The 14703-nt window shown below is 43.5% G+C and overlaps 1 protein-coding gene across 1 annotated transcript in view; it reads left to right on the plus strand.

Annotated features, from left to right (window-relative positions):
- The window catches only part of atrnl1a (attractin-like 1a), a 270092-nt gene that overhangs the window by 210107 nt on the left and 45282 nt on the right, over positions 1 to 14703 (plus strand). Inside the window, exon 28 of the mRNA XM_084562309.1 lies at positions 10594 to 10689. Within this exon, the coding sequence (XP_084418435.1) occupies positions 10594 to 10689 (96 nt within the window). The remainder of the gene's footprint in view (positions 1 to 10593; positions 10690 to 14703) is intronic.

The following is a 14703-nucleotide window of genomic DNA, read 5'->3' on the forward strand; positions in this document are numbered from 1 at the left end:
TCTGGTTGGAATAAATAAACCTTTGCTGAAGTGGATGATACGAGTTTCCAAGAAGGACAGGAACATGGAGGGAGTATAAACAACCAGCTGTTCAAGCAAGTGATTGAAAAGATGAATTAAGCCAAAATCCACGTGGATGGCAACATTAAAAAAAGTGGAAAACATCTTGGTCATCGTCTTCTATTGAATCGATTCAGTGTTGTCAAGGCAGAAAAATAGTTTCAAAAATAGTGATTGGTGTTTCAAGGCATGAGAGCACGTGTATCTGATCAGATCACTTTACTTAGCGTCCATGTGAATGGTTCAGGTTGATAAAATATTGTCCATGTAAATGTAGCCAGTGAAGAACTGCTCCTTCTCAGAAGGAATAGGCAGAGGTATGTCACAGTACTGTACAAAGAATGTGACTTAAACACACCTATGTTCTAGGTGCTACTTCTGTAGGTATGTAGTTTTCAATTTGAATTTTGAATTCAATCCAGGAAACAAACTTTTGGTAATAATAAAATATAAAAGTTATTTTCTTAACCTTACCAAACATGTGTAGGTGCATGAAATGAATCAACACATAATTACAGAGATGTCAGATCATAAGGGGCCTTACTATTATGTAACCGGACAGAACTTATTCTTATGTCTCTGATCAGAATGATTGATCAGATTGAAGAAATATTTTCCATGAGCATCCCTGTTGTTGTGTCTGGCTAAACAACAAGAAAACTTCAAATAAAACTATGTGTGGTGGTCTTATAACAATAGGAGTCTTGTCATTAGATACCCACAGCGCACACATTATCATCTAACCAGCCGGCCACCATCTGTTCCCAGTTTGAGACCAACACCAGTCTATGTAGTGGCCCATTTGTATTTCTGTTTACGGGTAAAGACAAAAAACCATCAATCACTCACTGGTATTGGCTACAGATGCTTGGCTACAGCACGTCTGTGGGAACCAGGAGAACACGGTTCTGTCTGGGATGCGCAGCCACCATTGTGTTTGGACTTGCGAGTGTAACTTGAGAGCTCGATGTGGCTGGTACGGCAGATTAACACCAGCTGCTGGACTCTGGTGATGCGAAGACATGGGGAGAAGAGACACAACACACTCGCAGCCCAGTTCTCCTCAGCGGCCTTTTCTTTCTCTTCTGGTGTGTGGGTGTGTTGGCCTGTGGAGAATGGGGATGGATGGATGGCGGGTGTCTGAGCAGGCAAATGATGAGGGCTAATGTGATGGGATGTAATGGATCACTCCCCCCCCTCTCTCTCTCTCTGTCTTCACGTGTCTCTCCCCCATCTGTCAGCAGGTGGTGATTTAGTGGACCAGGTCACCGCACTGATTAACACTGTGGTCACTACATTTGAGAAATAGAGGGATGGACAGAGGGGGAGAGACATTTTATCAGTCTATAATTTCTCCTGCTCTGACACTGAAACTTTGAGCCGCTTCATCTCCATTTTCATGAATGTTTAGTCTAGTCAAGTTCACACTTAAAATTTAGACGACCATAAGTCCACCTAAATTGCCCTACATGCTCCACTTTTCACAGCTTCTTGTGTACTTTCGTGTCAGACGTTGCTTTTTATTAGCTGTGATCAGACTTTCAGGGCGACCATCTGTTGGTTGCTTCGGTGCTTCCTCTTCTGCAAACTTTTTTTTTGGGGGGGAGACAAGAAACTAGCTCACATTGTGGTAAAACAACAAAGATGCAGAAAATGTACCGCTTTTAACGGTCAGCTGAATTCTACAGTGTGAAGAAAATCAGGGTCTCGTGCGGTCAGATGTTGTCAGTCTTTCTAAAATTGCGTTTTTATTGAATTTTCAGTCCTGTGATTCTGCTTCAGCGGATATGGTAGAATACCCATTTTTCTGGCAGCGGTGGAAAGAGAGCGGCCCACCTGGAGCGACGCTCAGGATCCATTGTGAAAGTGTTCCCGCTTTAAAACAATTAACGTATCTGTATCTCACGGTTTCTCAGACACACCAAAGATTTGCCCTGTTTTTGAGCCGTCTCTGTGTGTGTAGTCGTTTCTTCTCTCCAGTCAAAGCATTAGCACTGACTGACTGACTGACAGCTAACTCTGAACTGGTCACAGCATAGGAGTATGTCGGCCTTGTGCATAGTAACAGCTACAAGCCATGCGATCTATAAGCCTCTTTGTCTCTCTGGTCTTCTCTAATTAGCTCTCCGAATCAATGGGGATTCATTCTTCAACCGTTCCAGGACGTGTGTCGAAGTTACTGCGCTGCCATCAGGTTGTCAGGATCACTTGAGCTCCGGCTGTAGCGGCCTGCCTCAGTATGCTTCAAGCCTTTTTAGGTCTCCGACTGACTGAAGTTTAAGATGCAGCTCAGCGTTCTGGGATTTTTGTCAGCAACATTGTTTCCCCTCATCCTAACCCTGATAATCATGCAGCACAGAAGCACCTCTTCAATCACTCATTGTGGTGCTAAGACCTTAAACAACCAGTTTTAGCCTATTTACAACACAGACTAGATCTAAACAGACTTAAATAGTGTTTATTTGGTAAAGGGTTATGCAGTGCAAATGTTTTAAAATGGTTCACATGTAAGCTACACTTCAGTTACAAGAATGTAACACTGACAAACATTCATACAGACTTGCAAGAGAATTCTAAAAGACTGGTACTTGATTTTGGACAGGAGTGTAAACACATTTCTTTAGTTAGCTGTTGAAAAAGTAAGGGTATAAGTTGAAGCTCTATAGCACGCTTTAAATCATGGAGTAGGTAAAAAAAAAAAAAAAAAAATCTTTCTTTTTAGTGTCAATCACTCTCTTCCTGCTCTTTTGGCTTGGCGTTTGCAGCTTTCAGAGAACAGCAGCTGCAGTAAGATTCACAATTGCCCAGGGCTGATCTACTGAAAAACAGTATTGATAAACCGTATATATGCCAATCAGCCCCACTATTAAAGTAAATAACATTGACCATCTTGTGACAATTCAATGTTCTGCTGGGAAACTTCTGGACCTAGCATTCATGTGGATGTTACTTAGATGTACCACCCACCTAGACCAGACCAGACACCTCTACCCCATAGCAATGACACTCCGTCATGGCAGCAGCCATCTATTGTGTGCAGAGGTATTTTTTTTTTCTTCTGTATCGGTTAAAACACGTCCCACAATGAAATCCAGATGAGGTGATATCAGACTCATATTCTACACCAGACTTCCCCTTTCCCATTTTTACAGGAAGCACGCAAATACGCAACATCTGTCGGCCGTTTCATGTGGACTTTAAAGAAGGTGATGACGCGACTGGAGTGTTTTGAACGTCGCTGGCCTCCGATGGAATCTGTTTTGCTGGAAGTCACCTCACAGGTGATTACAGGCAGATTTCTGTTGGCGGTGGTTCAACTAGAGCTGCACCCCGAAGGATCTGTACTGCGGCCAGCACTGAAGAAGATTCTCGAGTGTTTTGTCCAGTCTCGAGGGCGATGTGTTAGAAGCTGGTCTAGCGTGGTGGATTCTATCAGGCAAGGATATTTGTGCCCTTGTTTACTCTGCTCCGATCCCACTCACCACATTCAGCCAGGAGACAAATGCTGTCTGGAAACTTGGCAAACATGGCGGAAATGAGATTTGTTATCGCCCCTCGATTGCGGCCCCGCTGGCATACAAATTCAAGACACAGGGGTGTGTGTGTGTTTGTGTGTGTGTGTGTGTGATTTCCAATATTACCCCGTCTTTCTGTGCTCGCACCTGTTTGTCAGCACACATCCAATAGACAAATCTGGCACTTTTGCCAAATGTTTTTATGATGTAAATCCACGAGTGCACCCATGTGTGCGTCCTTTGTAAAGCAGCTGCATTGTATCAGACAATCAGACCAGCAGTGTCTCTGCGGACGCCAAGTCTGTATAGAGTCATTCTTCTTCAATAGCTAATATCATATTTTATGCCGAGAGGCAAAGCTGAAAATCCTATCTGTCTCTAGTCACAGCGCTGAGCTTCAAAGCCACATAATGAAGGAATAATTGAATACTTATCGGCATTAATCATAGTTGTATGAATGTGTGTGTGTGTTATTTGTGTATTTGCCTGTTATGGTGGTGCAACAAAGCTAGGACACTGTGTCTTTGTGTCTCTGGACCCCTTGCATCTACGTGTCTTGGTATTTTCGTGAGTGTGTCTAATACGAATGGCGCTGTGTTTCTTATTTGCATTACACACTTTGGGTTGGGAGCGAGTTTGTGCTCCAAGTGAGTGTTGAAAACATTAGTGAGAGCAGTGAGAACACACCTCTATGATACAGACGCAGTCTCTGCAGCAAAATAGCAGCAGCAGCAATCCCGGATCAATGTCTTTATGGTAGTGTCCATAATCGAATGCACTCATTGACGTTATGCACACAAAGAAAATAGACTTGAAGCCTTAAAAATGCTTGCTGGAGTACACTTTGTCCTGCCAGCCTTCTGTAAGACACCTGTAAACCTATGAACTTTGAGTGCTTCCTCTATAAATGGAAGAAATGTGTTTTAGACCAATCACAGCTGCTAAAACCTGCGTTCACGTGACTTGAAGTTACATTTCTCAGGATGTGCACGTCAGGGCTGCAGAGATCAGACGCAGAAGGATAAATCTAGCTTCAAGGTGTAAGTTTTCGTTCCAGCTAACATGCATGACCATGAATTCTCTGAGGAACCCCCCGCAGTAGTGGCTGATGGTTTCGAAATCAAATGAAGCACGAGAGATGATTCTGGGCATATGGCAGGCTGTGTTTGGAAACCTGAATAGGCCATTTCACTTACCTCAAACAAACCCTTATCAAGATATATGGGACACAGTGTTTACTTATATGACGAGGCATACGGGACACAGCTAAGACAGAGAACTGGTATACATGTAAACGCACATCTATGTCTCGTCCTACACCAATGGTCACGAACCTTGAGTAATTCCTCTATAAATGCAAGAAATGCATTATAACCCAGTCACAGCTGTTTAAATCTCCATTGCTTAAGTTACATTTCTAGGGAGGTGCACGCCAGGCTATGGCTTAAGGTCTCTGAGGAAACCCACAGAAGTGAGGAACATGTAGACAAGAGATGATTCTGGTCATTTCATGTCTCTCAAACAAACCCTTATCAAATCCCTAAAGGTGACAGTGTTTTCACATACAGGTTACTCCAAAATAAGAGTATTGGTAGTAACGCATAAATGCAGTTGTCTATGTCGTTCCATCATAAGAACCATGACAGCATATCATTCTGATCATTTTGACAGCACATGGTATATTTTATTTCAGTCAGGCTAACATTTGTGCCCAGAAAAATTTCCCTCCAAAAAGATCCTGAGAAGTGAGGTTGTAATTTGTCAAACAGATGAATAGACCTGTCCCGCTCTACTGACACTCAAAAGAAGACAGATTCTCTTTTTTTGGGAATCACATAACGCTTGACCGGATTTTACATTAAAGCTGAACTGAACCGTAAAATGCACCATCACAGTCACCCTTTTCATCTGGTCCTTCACACATTTGCATTTACTTTAGAGGGACCCAGCAGACGCCCTTTCAACGGGAACTGTATCACACTTACAGTTTGGACACTGGGAGACGTCGTGACCTCGGTTCCAACAGAGCCAGTGGGGATATTTGGTGAGGAGATTTTGCAGCAGTTTCAATCTGTTTTAAGTAGCAGCCACTGTAGCAATACCGTGGCGGTATTATAACTTATGCTGGTGCTCGTTCTAGGGCGCTGTTACACATTGGCATTAGCTTTAACTCTTGTAAAGCATATTGCAGCACGGTGAAAATCACGGCCTGTGGATTTGGGAGCAGTCGGTAAGAGTTATTAGACCCTGTCCAGAAAGGAAGGTTTCTCTTGTATCTCTGATTAAAACATTAATCAGACCTAAACCTGCAGCCTGCCGGGGAATTGATTAAACCATCTAGTTAGGTTACAGATGGACTGGGGGAACATGGACGCTGATGTAGCATTACATCTGCAGGGGAAACGGGGGCAGTAATGTTGAATGAGAAATGTGTTGTTCAGTGGGTTCATATCAGTAGTTTCACTTGTCTGAACCGAGTAGGTTTTCTGTTTGTTCTTGTGTCTGAGTGCGTCGTCACTCTCCTGCCGTGCTGCTCTGCTCTAGACTCAATGAACTTTCCTTATACCACAGATGTTCACATTTAATGTCTGAATCACAAAAATAAGCATACTACAGTACTTGACCAGACGATGTAGACACCTGGATATCATAGCCATAACAAGATCCCCACTCTGTGCAGATTAATCTGCTGTTACCGCTCTTGTGGTTCCAAGCTTTCCACCAGATTGCAGAACCTGGCTGCTGAGATTTTCTCTCATTCAGACACAAGAGTGTTAGTGAGATCCCGTGTCTGTTCCAGTTCTTCTTAAAGCTGTTTGGACGAGGCCGAGATCGACGATCTTTTAAGGCGATCAAGTTCTTCCACAGAAATGTTTTTAAGGATTTCCCAAACTAGAATTGAGAGCCCTGTCCAAACTGAAGCAAACAAAATATGTAGCCCATTGTGTCTGCATATATTTGAGTATTAGAAAATGAAAGCAAGCATTTCTGACACACTGCTGAAACTGAAGGGTTTTGTGTATGTGCTGCTGGCTTTTCCCCCCACAACGATCTGCAGCCATACGCACATGTTCACTGACACTACTGTAGTTGTGCCCTCTCAGAGCGGATGTGGAGTTTAATTGCAGCAATAGTAGCAGTGAGCCACTCGTAGTGCTGTGAAACCAGTCATTTGCACAGGAGTGCATCGGAAATCAGCAAACAGCACATTACACAGATATTTTCAGTCCGTCCAACAGGACTAGCAATTTGAGCTCGCAGGTGCTGCTTTGGCTGAGCGGCATTCTGTGAAACATAATTCGCCATGTGATTGGCTTCATTGTTGCAGCACCCTCTTTTTTCTTTTTCTTTTTTTTTTTTTTTGCTGTTGATGCGTCTGTCTGTCCAGCTGAGATGGATGACTGAATGGATGTTTGGATGTCGTGCCTCCCGTCGAGGCTAAATGGTACGAAAGCATGTGAATCAGTTTGATTTTCCGGTATCTGGCTGAAATCCTTGTTAGAAAACCATCTCCCTCTAACTCTGTCTTTACTTTCTCCCTGCTTTTTGTCATCTAGTCTGTGGCGTCTAGCGTGGCGCTGCTTGTTTACAGCACAGCAGAGTTAATTAGCCGTTTTATGGCTGATTTACAGCCCCGCAGGCAGACGCAGAAGATGGCCGCTGTCTTGTCCTTGTTGCCCACTCAAGGACCTGTCAAAGGAGCGTTAAAGTCATGTGTGAACCCACGCACATACAAGTGGACAAAATGAACATGTTCATTTCCATTTGTATGCTTATATAAACATGCGTTACGAGGGGTTGAGAGTGACAACGTCCATGCAACACTTACATATTCCCCTGCCTCTAAAACTTAACTCGGTGCTGAATATTACCCCTGCTTTTTATGTCCAAACATAATCCCACTGTCTAGACTCATATATCAGGCTGTTACATACACACACAAACGTGACCCAGCTCACCTTCACGAGTCTGCCTCATCTCACTAACAGAGGAGCAATGGCTTAAGGGAAGGAAGAGCTGAGAGAACACCTCATGTGACGCGGACTCACACACGGATGCACGCAAACAGTGAATAAGCAGCTCGGTTATTGCGCTGCTCAGGGGGGATCTGAGCTGAACGGGCCCGTCGCTTGACTTTCCCACCAACAGCCTGCACTGGTTTCTCACAGTCGTTATCTAACCTTGGACTTAAACACAGCTTAAAGGAAAGTATCCATAAGTTGATTCACCTTGACCATGTACCTGTGAACATCCGTTTAAAGGCAGACTGCAGACAGAAAACGGTTGTATGAATCATTTTGGATTCAATCTGGGTCCTGCTGAGCGGCGGAGTACCAGATCTAAAAAAGATCAGATACATGCTTGTTGTTTTTTCTTGCCAGTTCGGCATCAAGGCTTCATTGGAAAACAGAAAGTCAAAATCAACTTGCCGGCCATTATTTGAATCAGGTTGTTTACCGGCAAAGGAAATTCTAGCATCTACTGGGTCCCTAGGCAAAAAAGTTTGCAGCTGACTGTTAACATCAATACCACAGCAGTTGATATTAGTTAAGTGGTGTACTAATAAGCTCTGGTGTGCTATAAAATGACAGATACCATGTGTGTTTTGGTAACAATATCTATGCTTTTTTTCCTTTTACTTCAACTGGTGGCAAACACACGAGACTTGACCACTGCTAGCTAAGTTAACCAATGTCAACCATCAAAGAAATTACAAACGAGACAATGTGAAGCTAGTGGAAGTTATTTTATTCGAGGCTACACTGACAGCATTAAGTCAGTTATCTAGTATTATTACTAAACATCCCCTATTCCTACTTCTTTTTCACTACCAGAGAGTCTTAATTAGGCCCCGTTGTCACATGTAATGGGATTGAGTGTGCAGAGATGTGTCAGGTGGGGGCCCTCAGGGAGGTCTTCTGCTGTCATTGAAAACTTAGCACATTGTCACTGCTGTAGTTAACAGTTTGTCAGCCCTTGGGCCCCGAGCAGTTGCCTGCCTTGCTTATCGACGAGCTGTTCCTCTATTTACAAGTCTATAGTGGTACACACCTATAAAAGGCCCTGCTGGTCCTGACGTTTAAACACACCTGTGTACTTTTGCTGTTGCAACAATTAGTCCGGAAAAAGTGTCTGAAAGTATTTAAAAGGGGATGTATTACCTCATGTGGAGTTCACAGACACATTCCCTCTCTCCCACACAGACTCACCTGGGCCCTTACAAATCCAAGCTGACACCGGCAGGAGGCTACCAGCGACGCTAGCGAGCGCGCGCTGTCATCCGTGCGGCGTTAGCATAGCGGTGACAGCTAACAAGAGAAGACGTCGCATTAGCCGGCGCGGCAGCGTTGCTAGCAGAGCGGCTGCCTGACTGCGCTGATGTAGCTACAGGTGTAGGATTCATTCATGCTTAAAGAGTCTGACACAGGCAATCGAGCAGCCGGCGGCGCTAGCACAACACCTGACAGCTAGTTAATGTCAGTGTGCAGCCTTTTCCCGGCAACAGGAGAGGACGCGGAGGGATGAGAGGTGCTTCACTTTAGGCAGGAGTAACAGAGTGTGGAGGCCATTGACATTTAAGTGTGGTCTGCTTCCTTTTCCTTTTCTTTTGGGTAACATATCTGTCTTTGCTTTGTCGTTTCCCTTGCCTTTTGTTGCTGGTTCTGTTTTACACCTCCTTTTGTCATGTGGGCCTATTATTATTATTTTTTTTGGTTGTGCTTCTTTTTCCTTTTTTTCCACCCCTTCCTTTATCTGTTTCACTTTCAAACGTTCTTAAATCCCTCTAACATAGATCAGTGTTTCTTTTTTTCTTGATGTCTTTATAGATTCTATATGTTAAGCTCATTTTCATATTGATGTTCACTGCATAACTTAGAGCATTAATTATTAATAGTTATTTATTTCTTCCTCCCTTCCTTCTCTTTACTCGTTTTGCATTTCCCCAAACCGATACTTAAAAGTACATTTCCTGTTATGCGTCTTACTGAAATAAAAACACCATCTCAGGGTGTAAACTTCATTTTCTATTCTCCTGTAATGGTCACAGTGTGGCGGGAGCTGCACCAGGCAACATTTTTTGCCAAAACAACAAGCCCCGTACTAATGATTACTGCTTGACGCATAATCGACCAGAAATTAGGTTGTTGTTTTTATTTATTATTTTTTTTGCTCGAAACAGGTGGCCACCCCCGAGCTAAATGTAGAAACAAAACCCCATTAACATGTCTGTAGTGAAGAGGAGAGAGCTGGGAAATGAAGCTCGTGATGAAGAGTGGATGGTGGATGGGAGTGCGTTGTTCTTTTCCGCTATTTGTTGTTTGTCCTCTCGGCGGTTCAGGTACAGACTGACACTGCTGTTAGTGTGTGTTTTTTGTGTTTCTGGTTTGGGATCGTTTTAATGCGCTGCATCCGTGTTTTGGGTCAGTGTTTGGACCTCATGCTGATGAAGGCCTCGCCGTCTGCCTTTGTTCATCTGACATTTCCTCATTAATGAAGTCTGCTCGCCCTCCTCCTCCTCCTCCTCCTCTCAGGCTCCCTCCGTCCTCCCACCAGCTGCTATTTCCCGCTCCTCTTTGCCTTCCTCCTGCGCATCTATGGAGCATTTTACTTTGATCTCTGTACCCCATTTTTCCTCCGACTCCCTCATTCTCCTCCTCCTCCTTTTCCTTCTTTTTCATATCTACTGTCTTTCTACTTCTTACACTCTCCTACACTCTCATTTCTCCAGTGTCATTTTACTGTTTACCGTCCTTTCAACCTTCGCTAAGGAATTTGGTTAAATCTTACAATCTCTATAAGTGTATGGGAGACATTTTGTAATGTTCTGCTGTCATTCAGTCACTATTGTTAAGGTGCCCTTGAGCAAAGCATTTAACCTCCAGTTGTTCTCAGTAGAGCTACTCAGTATGAATAACAATTACTGGGATAAAACGGCCTCTGTTGTCCAAACAAATGAAACCATGAAAATAAGATGTTAAATTAAAAAATCCTCTCTTTTTCCCGTCTCCCTCTACAGCAGCTGATGAGAGAACGCCAGCAGATGGCCAGCCGTCCCTTCGCTTCGGTCGCTGTAGCGCTGGAGGCGGGCGGCGACCAGGAGGAGCTGCTTCAGGTCAGAACCGAGCTGCAAACACGGAATCACACAGAAACAAACACACGCACTGTGTTCATTTGCAAATTCATGAGGGTTCATAATACCAGTGTCTCTGTTGGCTCTGTTGGCCCACCAGCATTCTGCTGCTGTCACCCTGGTATGTGTGAATACAAGCTGCCAACATTTTGACGTGCTTGTAGCCCAACAGGTTGCGTGCTCTTGTTTTTATGACAAATAATATTAACAACTAACATCCAGGTATTAGTTTTCTCAGATTTTTTTCCAGAGAAAGGGGCTGAGAACATGGAGAAGCATGTGTTGGGACTGTAGTTCATAAATAGATTTTGACACTGTTTGTATTTACTTGAAAATACTCTAAGCCATCCCGCAATGCAGAGCACGGCGAAGTCAGCAATCGACCTTTGTCAGTTCAGAAACAATAGCGTCACAACTAAACCATTGTTTTCTGATTAACCATTAGCCAAAAACAAAGGGCTACGGTGGGTACGTGCCAACCTCAGCAGAGTGTTGAGGAACTGAACTCAACTGAACAGCCCAACTGAGAATACTGCATCAGCAGCATCAGACTAGATCAGAAGCTTTGTGAACTACAGCTACCCATGTGACTGGAAACATTTAATCAGCTCAAGCAGATACAGTACATTTAACCTCATGACCCCATCGTATACAGTATGAACCTGGCTTTGTAACGCACAGTTCAAACCAGAAACAAACCATCCAACATATAACTGGAAACAGAATTCTGGACAGTAATAGCAAGCACAAATACTGAGTTATTGAAATGATCAAAATGAATTTCAAATTGATTCGTATTTTTCATTCAGCAAGGCTGAGACTATCACTCCCAGTCTAAACTCGTTTAAAGGTTAATGTTGTTTATGAAGTAGAATTCAATATGGGATTGCATCTGTAAATTAACATCCCTAATTGGAAATGCACCCTCATTATCCTGTAGAGCTGGGGTCCCAAATACATATATCGCGTGCCATTGAAAATTTTTTTTAGATGTTAGCTGTTGCATCTCCAGAATGAACAGCAAGACAAACTTTCATCTTCTTTTAACTTTTTCTTGCAACATGTCCTCCATTCAACAGCACACATCCACAGCCATGCATAACATCATCAACGTCAACTCAAGAGTACAGTCTTTCTTAAAGGGACAGCGCTATTTTTCTTAAGGTGCTCTGCAACAATTTTTCTTCTTAGAAAAGGAAGATGGGCAGAGCTTTTAAAAAACAATTAATAGGACTTAGGGTATGGTAACAGTATCGATAATATATTTGTTATATGTAGGTAGAGCACTTCGGCTTGGTCATTGTAAATATTCACATCTTTGTGAGAAAAAAACAGCAGACACAGGGAGAACATGGAAACTCCACATACAGACCCCTGACGGCCAGGAGATTAGACCCCAGAACCTTCATGCTGTGATGCTAACCACTGCTGAAGGTTGAACGTTAATGCAGATTTGTGTCGTTTAGTTTTTTACGTCTATATGTACACAAATACACTGCTTACAACTTGTGAATCCCCTGGAAAGCAGCCCTGCCATGCTAGCAATTAGCATCTGCTCTCAAGTTTTTTCAGTCAGATTAAATTCACTCCAATAGCATAAAAATATACTATTAATACTAAAGTTAGTGTGCAACTTCTTCTTCTTCTTCTTTTGGGGTTTTGCAGTTTTGAGCTACTGGTCATAATGCTGCCCTCTGCAGGATAATGTCTGCATCTCTATCTATAGACTTTTTTTCACTTTGACATTCAGGCTTTTTAAGTAAACACTGCGATGAGTCAACGCACTCTGTGTTAATTTACTTTCGTCGTTGCAGCCTCAAAGTCAGAGCCACCATCAGGCTTGGAAGTTTGCAAGAAATCAACATGACACAAACTCATCTTTACGAACTATTTCACCTCTGGGCTGAAGGGAGAGAATGCAGCTGGCTTCAATAGCGCACTCTTCACTTCGCTGTCCTGTGTGAGAACAGGGCTCTCTCTGTGATTCCCCGATATGCTGGCGCCTCACCTTCATCTGCCGGCCCTCAAGGGTCCTCCAGAGGCAGCGTGGCTGGTGGAGTGTGGGCCCTGAGAGGGGCAGCTGGCCCCACTGCTCATATCATCTTCTTGTACAAAGAGATTACAGAACACACGACGTGACAGAGGCGCTCTCTGTGAAAGGGTAACCGCCGAATCAGATGTGCCCTTCCGTGAAGGACAAGAGGCAGGCTGTTGTTCTAATGGTGGTGTCACCTGTTTTCTGAAAGGCATATGCATGCAGAATTCAAATAAACACGGGAGGATGGCAGTCGTGATGCTTCGTGAATAGAAAGTGTGTCCAAATGACCGGTGTCTGGGCGGTGATGGAGGCGTAGAGGCTGGAGGAGATGTTAACACAGAAGTCGCATCCTTGCCTTATGAGTAATGTCTCGTGTTTTTGTGCAGCTTTTTGGTTCCAGGTCTGAGTTTAACTTCTTTTCGTCACAGCAGGAGACGCTGAGTAGGATAGGCTTGGATTTGTATAGTTTGGAGCCTCGTGTGTGTTCCTAAAGGCTTCCACACAATCATTTATTCCACTACCACCGTGTCATCTCAAACAAAGAGAAATGTGTCCACGTAACGCACCATAACACTGTATGGTTGCGTAACGACAGAGTCTGTCATTACAAAAGGTGCAAATCAGAACAAACTAATTTGAATGACCTTGCCTCGATGTAACTCGTTTCAACGTATTAATTATCCTGATGGCAGCAATGCATCACGGGAAGTGAACTCCTACCCCTGAGTCGTCGCTGTCACCCGGCCTGATGCCGCAGTGACAGATGTTGCTGGAGATTTGATGCGTTCAAGAGGTCGAGCGGTCAGAATGAACGGCAGGAGAACAATAAAACTCATTTATCAAACCACGCGCAAACAAACGAGCACTGACAGCTCTGGAAGATAACACCCAGCTCAAAGCAGCATTCAGTGGACAATTTTTTAGATCCACCGAGCTTTCCGCATCCCGCAGAGATAGATTTCTCCTTTTTTAAATTGGTGCAGAAAATAAATAGGTTTTAACTGAAATAGTATGAGAATACATTTTGATTATTATGTTGTTTTTTAAGCAGCTGAAATGCCCCTTCTTTACAGACACAGCTTCATGGTTTTAGGTGGGTACCTCCTATGAAAACTCCAACAAGCCTTTTAGAAATGGAGAACAGTGTTGCCAGATCAGGCGTTTTCACACCCATATTTTGCAGGCTTATGTAGTTTTATAAAGACTGTTACACCAGCGTAAGCAATCTGCTTGGATAAAGTACGAAGCAAAGTGCCAGCATAATATTTCGGATGGTTTTATTTGAGTTTCGGTTGTTTTTGAGTAGCGTTTGGGCTGGACGCCATCAGACGTTTCATCCAAGTAGCTGAAGAAGCTACTTGGATGACACGTCTTCAAGAAACCCAACAAGTCCAATTTCCCTTGTTTCAGCTTGTGTTTTGGATATACCATGACCTAGATGACTGAGAACCTCTACAGACTGATTTTACGAAACATCTTTACCAATGAGATTCACATAATTTGTAAATTTCCCCTGGTCCCTTCCAGTAAATGTAGTTAATAAATACTTTTACACGTTTAGTAATATCACAATCTTTGAGTTTTGATGCTTCAAAATTCCTCCCCCTCCTACTATCTGTAAACACAAAGTCCACCTCCCGCTTATCGCCTCCCTGTATGCGGTCTCACCTCCTCCCGCAGTCTGAGCAGAAGGTTATAGACACAATAGCATGGAAAGCTGTCTGCGCATGATGCTTAATTAGTTTTAGCTTAGTTTTGACCAGGTTGGACTCGGCTCACTTCAGTTTGGTCCGCGCGCCTGTGGAAACCTCCGGAGTACCTCCCCTTATCTCTGCCTCAGCCCTGGTTTCCATTTCATTCTTGAAGGTGAGAGACAATGGCGCAGAACGCTATCTTCACACTGAGGTTAATTACACAACATCTGGTTCATAGTCGAGCATGCAGCTTAGCATAATTGT

The sequence above is a fragment of the Chelon labrosus genome (assembly GCF_963514085.1).
Source record: "Chelon labrosus genome assembly, chromosome: 15".
NCBI classification, from domain to species: Eukaryota; Metazoa; Chordata; class Actinopteri; order Mugiliformes; family Mugilidae; genus Chelon; species Chelon labrosus.